The 15882-nt window shown below is 30.9% G+C and overlaps 1 protein-coding gene across 3 annotated transcripts; it reads left to right on the forward strand.

Moving 5' to 3' along the window:
- The first annotated feature begins 2668 nt into the window (after positions 1 to 2668).
- On the forward strand, positions 2669 to 12663 carry LOC115722887 (putative ion channel POLLUX-like 2). Of its 3 annotated transcripts, none has more exons than XM_030652239.2 (24): positions 2672 to 2975; positions 4105 to 4196; positions 4418 to 4524; positions 5043 to 5317; positions 5974 to 6045; positions 6322 to 6397; positions 6527 to 6625; positions 6703 to 6857; positions 6968 to 7072; positions 7424 to 7510; positions 8537 to 8621; positions 8705 to 8852; positions 9021 to 9097; positions 9172 to 9252; positions 9485 to 9679; positions 9781 to 9894; positions 10523 to 10615; positions 10738 to 10864; positions 10955 to 11031; positions 11129 to 11176; positions 11264 to 11333; positions 11445 to 11518; positions 12161 to 12271; positions 12360 to 12663. In XM_030652239.2, exons 1-24 carry the CDS (start codon positions 2869 to 2871, stop codon positions 12459 to 12461), a joined length of 2577 nt encoding a protein of 858 aa, XP_030508099.2. In that variant the 5' UTR covers positions 2672 to 2868; the 3' UTR covers positions 12462 to 12663. The 3 variants fall into 3 exon arrangements, 2 of the variants coding, with proteins under 2 accessions (XP_030508099.2, XP_030508100.2); XM_030652240.2 differs by having other exon boundaries at positions 4120 to 4196; XR_004012867.2 differs by lacking the exons at positions 11445 to 11518; positions 12161 to 12271; positions 12360 to 12663 and having other exon boundaries at positions 2669 to 2975; positions 10945 to 11031; positions 11264 to 11292.
- The last annotated feature ends 3219 nt before the right edge of the window (positions 12664 to 15882 follow it).

A 15882-nucleotide genomic window follows, 5' to 3' on the forward strand; every position in this document is an offset into this window, starting at 1 on the left:
TTGGACCTAACTAAATTTAAAAATTGGTACTTTTGTAATGTGCGGTGCGGTTTGAACCACATATTAAAAATTCAAAACTGCAAACTGCACTGCATTGCGCGCTTTAGAAAAAATTAAAGTGTTTTAATTTTTAGAGTAAATTAAATACTATTTTTAAAAATAAAAAAATAATGTAATGTTTATTATAAATTAAAAAATTCAATATTTACTAATATAATTTATTGGATTTAATAAAAAATAGAATAATAGAATAATAAAGAATAAAATATTTGGTGTAATTTTTAGTATTGTGGTTGGAATTAAAATAAAATTTAGTATTAAAATAATAGTTTTTAAATGTTAATTTAACACTAAATTTAAGTTTTTCCATTGAAGATGCCTTAGATGCGCAAAGGCAAGAACTAAATGCTCAAACAAAGGCAAGTAGAGTGGCCAGTGGAGTGACACTTCTAGCAAATGTGATCACGTGAACAAACAATGATATCACCCACTCTTAACCAACCAATAGAATAATATATAAATATAATATATATTAACCTTTTTTTTCCCTTCTTTTTCTTCCATTAAAGGATCGAATTCCTCCTTCTATTGATTGATTCTATTTGGATTCTATATAACCACTCAATTTCACATTATTATAATTGTTATTTATTTACCGTGGTACATCTCTCTTTCCACGCTATACTACTATCTTCTTGTTCTTTATTTTTCTTTATCTTTTGAAATATATAACATCTCTCCTATGACATTTTCTTACATGTTAAACTTTTATCAAATCAATAATAGTTTTTTTTTTTTTACAGAAATATATATATTTATATAAATAATTTTTTCTTCTAAATTTTAGGAAGTGAATATCAATTTTTATAGTGTACTAATATATAGTTTGTTGTAGATATTGTCTTACATAAAATAAATGGTAGAGAATTGAACTAATTAATTTTAAAATGGAACTTCATGATTCTTAACATAATTATATTTACACCTTTGTTATAAAATATATATCTTTATATATTAAAAGTGCCTATCTAACGGCATTTCTTGGTTTAACAGAATATACTTAAAAATAAAGAATATTCTGTTAAATTTAACGATTAGGTTTGATCTCCCGTTAACAAATAAACCCAATAATTAAACCAAAAAAAATTAAACAATCTTTTAAATATTAATAATCTCTTTTTAAATTAAAAAAAAAATCATCTTAACCACATATCTCTCTAACAAACCTATCTAATGTTTATTTATTTATTTTTTTTAAAAAAAAAATCTTTATATATTAAATTTAACCTCAGGTTATCTAATGTTTTCTCTGGATAAGCATAGGAAGAAGAAATACCACTTCTATCTTTGTGTGATTGCATATATACCACTTCTGTGACCCACTTTTTAGCTTTATAAATAGAGATGTTCATATAATATTAACACTTTACAGAATATTTATAGATATAAACTTACATTACAATGCTATGTTAAAAAAAGAACTAAATAGAATAATCTACTACTCCAATAATAAATTTATTTACAATTTTATAATTACACTAATATTATTTTTAATACATTATTAAATAATATTTCAAATATAAATATTTAATTTTTTCAAACAAAAAATTTGTAATCTTTAAAAATAAAATACATTCAAAATCTTAAAAAGACCAAAATCTTAAATGAAACTAGCAGTACGTGGCTCGGCACGTACATTCACCTAGTATATATAAATATAAGAAAAGAGATGTACTAAATTTTCATACAATTATTTATTAAATTTTAAAAATTAAAAAAATAACTGAGTCCATACAAATTAATAAAAAGAAAATAAAAAAAAAAAAGTATCTCCATTTTTATAGAGAATACTTTTTCCTTACTTAAGTTGCTTTCTTTTAATTTTATTATTTAAAAATAAAAATAAATAAAAATGTTCATTAAAAATTTATAAACAAAATATAATTAAAAGTTCTAATAATAATAATGATTATATTTGTTGATTATATAAATAAAATAATATAATTTTAATAATAATTTAATAAATAATATAATAAAATATTATTATTTTTAATAAGGCAAGCAACTGGCATAGTTAATGTACGAGGAGGATTCTATCCTATTAGAATGAAGCAGGAATGATTATTTTTAACTTTAAACATTCATTTCTCTCCTTGTCAAAATTACGAGAAAGCTATTTGCATCAAGTAAAAAAAAAAAATCATTTTCAAAGAAAAAAAATTGTGAAAAAAGAAAAAGGAAAAATTTAGAGTATGTTTGGTATTGTTTTTTATTTTTTGTTTTCAAAAAATTATTTTTAGAAATGAGAACAAAAAATAGTTTTTGAAGTTTTTAAAAACAAGTCATGTTTAGTTAGTGTTTTTTAAAAACAATATTGATTAAAAGTGAATTGGTTTTTAAAACAGAAAATAACATTTTGTTGTTTTTAAAATTCTTGTTTTTTGTAATTTTGTTTTCTGAAAACTGTTTTAAAAAAATAAGGCCAAACATGTTAAATTGTTTTCAAAAAAACAATTTTCTATTTTTAAAAACAAAAAACAATTTTTTAGTTATAATGCCAAACATGCACTTAATTTTTTATTTTTACTCTATTAGAATTATTCCACGTTATTAATGTGTGAAAATTAATTGTGATATAGTTTTAATATGAACCTCGTTAATTCATCTTTTATTTTGCGAAACCGGAGACATAGGAGTGTTGCAGACTCGTGGAGCTAAGGAAAATGACAGCTGGGGCCTTTTCGATTTTCCCTTTTTCTTCTTTCGATTTTCTTTTATATAATATTTATTTTTATGTATGTCCTCTGTAAATGATTATATATTTATAGGCTCTGGTCTAGTCTTCCTGAGAGTGTGAGGGAGAGAGAAATGTCTTCGTGTCTGATACTGAGCTTGCAGCAGCCATGGATTCTGTCTCCGAAAGTTACTGGTGGAGTTTGTAGACTCAACACCTTTTCCTTTTCAAAGAAACAGAGGTGCTTATTATATATATATATAATATAATATAATATAATACATGTGTGTAATTTATTTATGTTTAGTTTGATTATGTATTTATGAATGTGTTCTTTTTAATTACTGAATTGAATTGTAAGTATGACATTGGCGCGTGTTTTAGGTTTATGATTATTGGTTTCTGAGTTTGAGTGTGTTCTTAAATGAGTTTACGATTCAGTTTAACTTTCTAAAATTTAATGACAATTTTAGTGGATATATGTATATATATATATATATATATATATATATATTTCTGTTTTAGATTTAAGGGGAAAATAAAACAAAACGCTGAAACTATTAGCTTAGAAATAATGACAATGACAATGTTTGACGCTTCTCTGAACTTTGTATTGGGTTTCATTTCTCATATTGTGAAGGTTGAGTATGGGAGATTGTGTAGGCAGAGTTTTACATTTTGTTTTTCAGTAGCACCTTTTTTCTTTTCTTTTCTTTTCTTTTTTTTTTTAAGGAGATCATGTAATTAATTGGATCAGTAGATTGGCTTGGCTATATATTATAATTTTTTTTGAAGGTCTATGATATGGAGAAAGGATTCTTTTAGATGTTTTCTTTTCAAATTCTTTAACTTTCAATATAAGGGAGGAACTTACTAGGTCTTGTGAAGTGATATTGTTAGAAAGATCAAGGGTTTTGATCGCTACAAGTGTTTTTAACATTTTACACTTGGGTGAGAAGTAATAATATGGCGATTGTGAACATGGATAATGCAATGAAGGGTCCGTTTTTCATTCCATCTTTCTGTTTTTTTGATAAGATTTCTGGGTTTCTTTCCTTTCAATTTCATTGTCAGTTTACAAGTTAGGGTTACATTTGTTATGATCATTCTACTTTGTAATAGTCACCAATCAAAACTCTGTATTTAATTGATGAATAATGTGATGTATATATGTCCTGTTTGATTTATGCATCTACGTACTTCTGACAAGAGAACATTTTCATGAGCAATTACACAGAATGCAATTCGGCGCTTGTTTTAATAATGAAGGCATATACTGCAGACTAAATTTTATATGAAAAAAGAAATACTGCATTCTAATCATTATCCTGATTCTTATTCAGATGAATAGTTATATGATGATGCTTTAGTGTAATATGTTTCAGGAATTCATTACCATGCCAATTTCAGTGGCTTGGAAGTTCAACTTTACAAATGCATAATTTTGTTGTACAGAATAAAGGTAGCTTATCATCTTGTTACATGCCAATGCTATGGGAACTGCCAACTGCACTGGCCTAGTGTTTTATGTCATAATTCAGCAGCTTTATGTGATTTCATAGAGGCTTCCTGTGCTTAATTTTGAGAACAAGTTAAATTTCTTTACAGGAGGCATATTGGTTCATTACTTGGTATGATGCAGTTTGATAACATATATCGTGTACTATGGTAATTTCTTTACAGGAAAATGGAAGTTCAGTTCTCAGTATAAAAGGGACAGATCGTGTATAAATGTTGCTCATAGTTTCACTGACAAATTCTCTAAGGCGGAATACAATAGTAGTTCTAAGGTGAGAATTGGTGCTATATCGGGAATACATCTGCTCCACTATTGATTTACTAAAGAATTGTTATTATTGTTCAAGAATTTATCCATGTAGGTTTTTTTTTCTTTTTCATTTCCATGTCTTGGATTCTGTCTTTCTTTGCTTGAGTTGGCTCCATATGAAGGATTTTGCATACCTACCCTTCCACCTGTTGGTTCAAACTGTTCAGACCAGAATGTTATATCTACCTTTGCATTATGAGATGAAATGAAAAACCACTCCCTTGTTATGGTCCTCAGCTATGTTATCTTCTGATCTTCAGTTAATTTATTCTATGATTATGCTATGATCTTGGTCCTGACACATCTAGTGTTCATCATTTTTTTTACATGTATTATATATATATATATATATATTTATATTAGGTCATTTATTTTATGTGTAATAGTCAAAATAACATGTGTTAAAATTGTGCAATTCATGGTATACTGCTACTAGTAACAATTCGAATTTGATCTAAAGTGTAATCACTGAATGTGCAGGTTTACACAATTAAACTAGTGGCGGAAGTGGTGTCCTCTTATTTCCTTCTTAGGGTTGTGAAGTTAAATTTTTTCATTGCTTTCTTAAAGATGGTCCAGGGGAAACTTTTCTCTTTTGGGGCTGCAAGCTCACCTTTTGCTTGTATGTCAAATTCAATGAATAAACCGACGCCTCTTAATTTGGATGTGTTTTTGCCTTCATTTCAAGACATCAAGTGGAGCTTTGCACGGCTGCTATATCTATTTAATGTACAACTTGATAAAAATGTGGCCACGTAAGTGAAGTATCATGCTTGTTTAATTTGGTCAGCATTAATGACTGATTCTAAACTTTTTTGGACTGTCTTATTTTTTTTTCATCCCCAGTATTGTATTGATAATTTAAAGCTTCGAAATTCATATGTCATCTTCTTGTTGGGAATAAATATTTAGCAGCAGCATGATTTTAATGGATTTTGGCTAATAGCAGCTTTTTAACATGACAATTTCTATGGTTGTTGTTATCATCATACATGGGTCAATCTGTCTATTTTGGGGGTATTGATATTTTTCTTTCTTTCATGGTTTTATTAATATATTCACTAGATGGATCCTGTAAAGTAATTTGACTCTAGGTTTCCTTAAGAAAATTTGCTATAGTTTTTTTCAGAAGTTACAAAAAATGGTACATTGATGAGAGATTTGTGACTTTGGCATCTCTAATATTGTTTAAATTTCTCTTACCATGACTTTGGCAGATCAAATTTTGCTTTTTACTTTTTGAAATTCCTATGCATTCAATTGCCATGCTTTGTTGATGTTTGTTGACAATAACTGTTATTTATTATGTATTTTTATAAGAAACAATACTAATTGTGAAATGTAAAAAATATTACATCAAAATTTTTATGTTCTCAGCTGGCTGAACCATTATATATGATATTTTTTGCAGGTTCTTTATAGTGCTCCTTGTAGCATGCTTCTCATTTGTCCTAATTGGTGGCCTTTTGTTCTTTAAGTTCAGGTAGCTAACAAACACTTTTTTGTGATCATATATTGGGGGGAGGGGTACTTCCTTTTGTATCACCAAGGTGAAAAAGCAGGAAGATAACCATGGACCTTAATGATCTTCAATGCCTTCAGCACCTTTTTTTTTAGAATAGATCATCTAGCTGTAATTCATGTAGTTTCCATTCTGAGTCTGATAATCTTTTGTGGCCTTAGAACCTTGTAATTGGTTGATTCTTACCCTATATTGTTTTCTACATGCAATCTCTTGATATGTGTATGAAACCAACAGAGGTAGTTCACAGTCTTTGGAGGACTGCTTATGGGAGGCTTGGGCATGTCTAATTTCATCCTCTACTCATTTAAAGGTGAAATCTATCTGGCGAACTAATAACCTGATTGATATGTGATAATAATTTCTTGGTTCTTATTTATGCTGGATGACTTAATGTCATATGGATTGTTCTAAGATAATGTTTCTCTGCGGTGAAGTGCAGCAAAAAACACGTATTGAACGTGTTATTGGCTTTATTCTTGCTATATGGGGCATATTGTTTTACTCTCGTCTACTGAGCACAATGACTGAAGAGTTCAGGGTAAGCCTCTTTTAAACAGAAAATTTTAGCATTAATGCTTTACATAGATGGCATCCTGTTGACCATCAGCTGGACAGAACAATATGTACAAGCTCAGAGAAGGGGCACAAGTGCAAGTTATGGAGTCTGATCATATCATAGTTTGTGGAATCAACAGTCATTTGACTTTCATACTGAAGCAATTAAACAAATACCATGAATTTGCTGTTCGTTTAGGCACTGCTACAGCGAGGTAATTTGCTCTTCTGCTGCCCAACTCCATATTAAGTCATTAATTTTTATATTAGTATTCTGAGGCTAACTTACTGGTTCTTGTGTTTTTTCTTATTTATGTATACATAGGAAGCAGAGAATTCTTCTTATGTCAGATCTTCCAAGAAAGCAGATTGACAAGCTAGCTGACAATATTGCTAAAGATCTGAACCATATTGATATCCTTTCAAAGAGGTATGACCACTAGGTAATTTTCTTTCAAACTATGCATAGATTTAATGAGTTCTTTCTTTCTTATTACTATTATTATATATATAATGTGTTCCGTTCATTTTACTGGTAGAAGTTGTTTATGATATAAAACAAATATACAAACAACAAAAGGGCAAAAGAATTTTGTCACAGGTAATTGTTTGTTTGTGGGGTGATGTAAGAAGTAGGGCCTATAGCTTGAGAACTTATATCTATTAACTTTATTATTTATCTGGATTAAGACTTGTTTTCTCTACGGATTGTAATTGGATTTTAAGGCTTCTTGCGTATAGAATATTTGCATTCTGATATATTGAGGTTCTTTTGTTACAGTTGCAGCCTCACCATGACAAAATCATTTGAGAGAGCTGCTGCCAATAAGGCACGCGCCATAATTATACTGCCAACAAAGGGAGATCGGTAAGAACTTGATAAGAAAATTGTAACATTCTTTCTATCTTTTAGCATTCGTTATTGTAATTTGTAATGTGCTGTCTGTTTGAGAAATCATCTAGTGCATACCCAAGAGAGGTAGCTCAAATGGTCAAGTATGTGGTTCACTCCCACAAGGTCTGAGGTTGAATCCCTCCTAGTACCTACATAGAAATTGCTATAGTTTCGTGGCCCCCAAATATTGCCGGGTTAGGCAGGGATCCTAGTTTCAAAAAAAGAGAAATCATCTAGTGCATAATAGAGGTGTATTGAAGTTGCTTCACAATGTAGTGGTTGGTTAGTTCTTATCATTTGTGTGCTGGGTTTACCTACATCTTCTTTTTAGATTTCTGCAATGCACGTTTGCTAGGAATACTAGACTCAGAAATCTGATACATAAACATGATTTCATGGTTCATTTTACTTCGTCAATACAGGCATAGGTTCTGCCGATTACAAATGCTCAAGAAAGCTCTATCTTTATCACACTAGCTTTTACTGTCTTGTCTAATCTACAGTTTTCTGTGCAAACTTTCCCTTGCATAGCCAGCAGCCTTCGATTTCATCAGTCTTGAATTGTACAAATCACTCTACAAAATCGTTGGCTGTATAATTTTAAAAGAAATTATCGTTGGAAATGTAACTAAGGATATGAAACGAAGAATACAACAAGGATTTATTTTTGTTATATTTTATGAAGAGATGATATAAAAATTACATAACAAGGAGAACAAGAAGTCCACCTAACAAAAAATAGTTATGAATGGTTTGTCAGAACTAATAGCACTTTGCAAGAAATAGGCAACCTCGAATCTAGGGTAGACATACATGAAAAGAAAGACTGAGGGCTGTTGGTTCCAACAGCAAGAGAAAACCTGACACTATTCTGCTAAGAGAATATAAGAATATTGTTTTTCTGTCTTCCTTTTTATAATAAAGATCACTATGTGTAATTTTTTTTGTTTTTTCAATTTCACTCAGTCGATGTGTAAATTGAGATCCTTAATTTCTTAGGTACGAAGTTGATACAGATGCATTTTTATCCGTGCTAGCTCTCCAACCTATTCCAAACATGGAGGCAGTTCCTACTATTGTTGAGGTATGGTCTTCCTAAATTTTTATAGGTCTGTAAAATGTTTGTTGTGTCAAACAATCCAGTAAACATATCTTCTCAAAATGCAGGTTTCTAGTGAGAATACATGTGACCTCTTGAAGTCAATTTCTGGATTGAAAGTTGAGCCAGTAGAAAATGTCGCATCAAAATTATTTGTTCAATGCTCTCGTCAAAAGGGTCTCGTAAAGATTTACAGGCACTTACTTAATTACCAGAGTAATGTACCAACTACACCCAGAAAGAAAATTATTTTCAACCCAGTTCACCATAGCAGCAGTGCTTTCGATGAATCAACTGGGAGAAGATTTATTATGGTTTGATAAATATTTCAGTATTGTAGTTTCCTCTTCAGCACTAATTGAGAATAATATTTATCCATTGCAGAAAACGTCTTTAATCTTTGTAGTTTTCCTAATTTAGCCGGAATAAGATATAAACAACTACGACGGGGATTCCAAGAGGTAACACAATCTGTGAAATTGTAGTTCTTATAGTAAAGTAGTTTAATACAGTTCTGATTTGGGTGTTCTTCCAGGCTGTTGTATGTGGCCTCCATCGTGGTGGGAAGATATACTTCCATCCAAATGACGATGAAATCTTGCAGGAAACTGACAAAGTAAGTTTTTACTTGACTTAGTTTAACATTCGTTCTTTGAATTAAAGTAAGCAACATAAATTTTGAGATCTCTAGCGCCTTATTAATTTGAGTTCCCAGTTATTTATCTTTTAAATGTTGTGCTTGGGGTTACCTGATGCTAATGTTTAACCAGACATGGTTCTGAATGAGATAATGCAAAACATTAGTACTATTCTGCTGTCCTTTCAACAGTGTTCCCTTTCTCATGCAGATATTATTCATTGCACCTGTTCATAGGAGTAAGAAACTGAATATTGCTTTTACAAATTTTATCCAAAAAGCCAGTAGTTCTGTTCAGAGTTTGGACACTGTAGAAAGACATACCGACGATACAAATGGAGGGGTTGCAGTTACAAAAGTACGACTTGAAAATATTGTTCAGCGTCCTACCAAATCAGGTTCCAAGGTACAGACTTCTGAAGCTATACCTCCGAAAATGACATTACAGAGAGGAATATTTGATTTTCTGAATAATGTCGTTTATTTATTTTTCTTATTTGAATGTAGACGTCTGATTGGACTGTTGGACCAACTGAGTATATACTTTTGCTCGGTTGGCGCCCGGATGTTGTACAAATGATTGAAGAATATGATAATTATCTTGGACCTGGCAGTGTAGTGGTATGGGCTTCTTTTCATTCAGGAGTCCTTGTTCAAGGGTCTTCTCTATACTTTTGAGTTTTTAGATTATTGTTTAACTGGGATTGTACTAAAGCATTGTGCCTCCCTAGATGCAAGGTCATACTACAACTCTAAAAGATCAAATAGATTTGTTCTTCCTCTAGCGAGTTATTCCACCAATTTTTAATAAAAAAAAATTGTGATGCTGAGTTTAAATTTTGAATTAGATAAGTTAAATAATCATTTAATATTAAGAATAAAATTATTGAAACTCTATTTTTTGTAAACATTACCAGCAATTAGTACAATGAATGCATAATAAATTTAAATTTTGGAAGAAAAAAGGGGTCATTTTCTTTATCAAATGTTTTTAAAATACAAAGGTTGGCATTAATTTTCTTTTGCATGCATTGTCTATAGACACGTTAACTTATCTAGGTCTGAAGTACAAGGGCATGAATGCATTTGAGAGCACCAGTAACTGGGAGTTAGTGGAACATGGTCTTCGTTTATTGCATGAAGGAGTATTGTTCAATGCATATTGATTATAACGAAAAGATATTATAAATGCATTTTCTCTCACTCTATAATATATGTATCAAATAAACATATATACATTTATGTGCAGGAAATTTTATCAGATGCACCGATAGATGACAGGAACCGGGCTAACTTAGTTTCTGGTCACGGGAAATTGAAAAATGTTCGTGTTTCTCATAGGGTAAGTTCTCACTTAGACAACCAACACATAATTTGTCTTGTTTCTCTTGTCAGTCTTGTACTAATGCACCTAATTTGTTATAAAGTCCACTGTTATTATTTGAGGTGCTCTGCTCTCTGCAGATCGGAAATCCCATGAACTATGACACTTTACAGGATACCATAATGGATATTCAGAATTCTGTAAAGACTGACAAAGATCTTCCCTTGTCAATTGTTGTAATATCCGATAGAGAATGGCTTCTTGGAGGTGGCTGTGCTTTCAGTTTCTCCCTTTCTCAATTGTTTTTACAATATTTCGTTAGCTTGAAGTAGTTTTGTATTAACTAGCTTTCTTCAGATCCATCCAAGGCAGACAAGCACGCTGCATATTCTCTTCTCCTTGCTGAAAATATATGCAGCAAACTTGGAGTGAAGGCAAGTTTTTACATTCCATATATCTGTCCATTTTGAGCTTCTTATATCTTCATTAAAGAAGAAAGCAAGGTAAAATAAATGGATTTGTTCACTTCAGGTTCAAAATCTAGTTGCAGAGATTGTTAACTCGAAATTGGGCAAACAAGTAAGCATCCCTTTTCTGTTTTGAAATGCCTATTATTTGTCTGAGCATTTTGCCACATAAATTAGTCATATGCACAATGTCTTGCAGATTTCAAGAATAAAGCCAGCTTTGACTTACATTGCGGCAGAAGAAGTAATGAGTCTTGTAACCGCTCAAGGTCTCGACTTTTTGTTATAATATATATTGTATTGATTATTTTCTTATGTATATGTATAATTTCCACGTGTTTCTACTTTGTACTGATAAATAGTTATTCTTCGTGTATCAGTTGCTGAGAGCAGTGAACTAAATGAGGTCTGGAAAGACATTCTAGATGCAGATGGAGATGAAATATATGTAAAGGTAATCACACCTGTTGTTTTCTACATTTTCTTATAAACGGTAATAAAAAAAAAAAAAAAAGGTGTGTTACCAAACTTGATGAGATATGAGTCTTTGTGTTTGCTTACAAACTAAATATTTTGTCATCATCTGTGTCCCAATACCTAAATATTATTTTATTTTTTTTTTCTAATATTCTTAGGCAGAGTTAGTTACAGTGTTTCTGTTGTAATCTGTTAGTTGCTAGCTGTATGTTGTCACTAACTGTTTTGTTGGTGTAACTAACTCTTTCCTTAGCTCTGTATATAAAGCTAAGCTCTCAATTAGTGTAATTCATTCAATAATACAAAAACACTTGTCTTTTAACTCTCTGCTTTCCTCCTCTCTTACATACAGTATGATATTTTTTTTCCTTCTAACTTCTGAAGCTTTTTTGTATTAAAATAAAATATATTTTTTAAAAAGTTAAGGTCCCGGGTTTGGGGAGAATCTACACACATGACTGACCCGCTTATATCAAGATCTGAGTCTAATCAGAAAATGAAAGCACTATCAGTCACTTTCTTAAGTAGTGGAGTCTTAGAATTACTGTAATGACTATTCCAATTTCAATTCACTTATGCCAACCAAAGGAGTTATTTGCCTGTTCACTTCTTCTAACAGGATATAAGCCTCTACATGAAAGAAGGAGAGACACCATCATTCTCCGAGCTTACTGAACGAGCGTTTTTACGACGAGAAGTCGCCATTGGCTATGTGAAAAACAACAAGAAGGTTGCACACCATTTTCTAATGTAGATAAAAGAGTTTTCGTACTACAAATTGTTCTGACTTAAATTAACAAGTTATGGTTGCTGAACAGGTTATTAATCCAATTCCCAAGTCAGAACCTCTCTCCCTCCAAATGACGGATTCTCTAATTGTGATATCTGAGCTAGAAGGAGAACAACCTATCGTACTGTAAAAGTGCTTACACCTAATCTTAGGTTTGTTCCATGTTTTGTGATTATATGAATTGATGTGGAAAAGCAACACGAGTTGTTTTTTCTTCCTTTATACTTTTCAATCTCATTATTAACCACGAGAATAATCAGTTTTGGAAGGTACGTTAAACATTATTGAAATTGGAATAATTTAATGAAAAAATAAACAGGAATAAGGTAGAATTGGAATCATTATTTATATTGAATAATTTTATGGTAGGTACACGTATTTTGTTACTAAGATATTTTCTTAGTCCTTTATATATATGATTTTTTTTTTAATCAAATCTTGTATCTTCATTAATAAGAGCAATCGATTGCTCTCTAAAATTGATAATAACTCAGACAGAGCAGAAGACTCTGAAAACATATGATCAGCTAGCAAATAAGAAAAAAGAAGAAAATCTAGCAACAAAGTGCGCAGCTCAAATTACAGACGACTTGACAAAAAATAAAGCAACATTATTAAGGGAAGTCAAAAGATATTTACAATCATCAATTAAGAGATGAAAAGAAGAGCACATCTTAATCCCACTACGGACAGCTTTCACTATCACTAAATTGTCCATTTCAATTGTAACATAAGCGTGATAATCTATCTTCAACTAACTCAATACTTCTTTTATCCCCATTGTCTCAACCACTCCTGGTGCCACCTTCCCCGCAAAACGCATCGCTTGAGTCGCCACTAGAAAACCAGTAGCATCCTGAATCACAAATCCAATCCTGAAGCTTTCTCCCTCAACAAAAACTGTTGCATCTATGTTTATCTTGATGCCAATTTCTGGTTTCGTCCAGAGCTCTTTCTGTCCCCCTCACACCAGGGACACAACGGAGGAATATTACCTCTTCCTTGAGCCTTTACCCATTGGTCAAGTGATAAAACTATAAATGGAAGAATGCCCATCTCAGATCTCTTACGAGATTGCTATACCAACTCATTTTGAGCTTTCCACAAAGCCCAACAAAGCATAAAAACTCAACCAAGACGACCCACGTGAACTCTTTTCATGATCTCTTTCAGCCAAGCTCAAACTGTACCAAAATATCTGCCTATCGATCCAAACCCAACCAAACGCCAACGCTCCCAAGCAAATGGGTGTACAAGACAAGACAATAAAAATTCGTCTCAGCAAATACACAACACACGGGACAGATCATGGGCACAGACGCGTATTTTTCTTGAAGATTCATATGTGATGGAAGGCATTTAGACACCGCCCGCTACATGAGATCCTTGACTTTTGATGGAATTTTGAGTTGCCAAAACTGTTTCCAAAAGCTCAATTTTGCATAAACGGATAAAAATCACTACACATCGATAGGGACGGAGGGACTTTAGCCCATATGTAAGCACAAGTCCTCACTCAAATATATACATCAAACTTTTCACATGGAGATATATACATATATTAATTCACTTCACTCAATTTATTAAAGCCCAATTCACAAAAGCCCTCACTCAATAACTTAATCATAATTCATGAGCCTACCCTCATTCTAATCAAGTCTATTTTAAAAGTAGCCAAATACAAATAATAAAAAAAAAAATAACACCTTATTAAAAAACAAAATAATACTATTGTTTGACATTAACCTAATCCTTTGCCTTGATGTTCACTTCTTAGTTCTCACTCCATTCACGCCGCCGACAAGACAAGACGAGAGAGAGAGAGAGAGAGAGAGAGAGAGAGAGAGAGAGAGAGAGAGAGAGAGAGAGAGAGAGAGAGAGAGAGAGAGAGAGAGAGAGAGAGAGAGAGAGAGTATTTAATTTTTTAGTGTTCATATTTTCTTTTCTTTCCTTGAAAAGGATTACTTTAAGCACAATTTTAAAAGACCATTGCACAACTGTTGAATCGGTTTTTTTAAAATTTTATTATATAAAAAATATATAATAATAAGAAGAAAAAAAAAGAATCAGTCAGAAAAAAAATATATATTATTAATTAATAATATATCCCCATTTTTCTCTCCACTAACTCATAACTACCCACCACTCACCTCTCCACTCTCATATCAATATATCGTAAAAAAATTAGCTTATAAGGAGGGATAAAAAATCAGACAAGGGGAAGGAGAGAAAGAAAAGAAAACTCTGTCAAATTTTTTCAAAGAAATATTACTTTGAATTTTAGAGTATTGATATTCTCATCTTCAAAAGATTTCTACAAGGTAAATTAAGGGGTTGTCCTTATTTTCTTTCACACTAAATTTCTTTTCTCCTGTAATGAATTTCTCATAGATATTTTTATGATTTCTTTTGATTCGCAAGACTTCAGAAAATAAGTCAATATGTGGTATATAATCAAAAGGAAAAATACAAATATCTTTGTTGTTATTCTGCCAAATTTCTCATATATGATTTTTATATTTCTCTTTGATTCTCTAGACTTCAGAAAATAAGTCAATATGGGGTGTATAATCAAAGAAGAAGATAAAAATCTTAAGTAAAGAGAAAGGTTATGCTGTCAAATTTGTCATTAAGAATCAATTTAACAAAAATGAGATTGATTGATTTTGACCAAATTATTTTTGTGGTTGAAAAGTCTTTTTTATCGTAAAAGACTTTAATTGAACTTGAGGAGAGAGATAATCAATTTGAAAATCTAAAATGAATATATGTGTATATATATTCAATCGATATAAAGCAATATCTCAAATAAAAAAACTACTTGGGCTTATGAATCGATTGTATAAAAAATAATCTCTGTTTTATGTATGTATTAATATATATTCATATATATATATGCATGAGAGATATTACATAAGGTCATTTATATATATGTATGTTCATGTTTGTGAAAAAGGATGATATTGTGTTTGAGTCTAACTATTCACGAATATACATATATTACGCTACTAAACAAATCAGTACACATAACATATATCAATGTTGTACTACTTATCAAAAGTTTAAGAGAAACATTGATACGTACTGAAAGCAAATAAAAAATGTGCAATCAATTTAATGGGAGGAGAAAAATAGAAACAAAAATTCTAGTGTCAAACATGTGACAAGATATAACAAAATAATACATATTTTTGTCAAAACAAATTTCTCTCAACTCCTACTTATTCAAATTACTTAATTAAAGACACCAAGTCAAGTAAGTTTGAATTATTTCACAATTCATTCTCACTAAAATAGAATTGTCATCCAAGTGATCACTAAATTTATCCAAGTGAGATTAAAAATGAGGTTTCTGTTGGGTTTTATGCCCTAAATAAAACTCTTTACAATCTGATTAGTTATCAATATAAGAAATTTGAAGTGATTGATGTTTGCATGAATTTTACATGCTAATGGTTTAATATGTTTAATATGTTTATTACATTCATACACACAAAATCAGTTAAATCCAGATCATATGTTTATTCACAATTACAGTATCGTCAACACAG

The sequence above is a fragment of the Cannabis sativa genome, chromosome 9 (genome assembly GCF_029168945.1).
Source record: "Cannabis sativa cultivar Pink pepper isolate KNU-18-1 chromosome 9, ASM2916894v1, whole genome shotgun sequence".
Classification (NCBI taxonomy): domain Eukaryota; kingdom Viridiplantae; phylum Streptophyta; class Magnoliopsida; order Rosales; family Cannabaceae; genus Cannabis; species Cannabis sativa.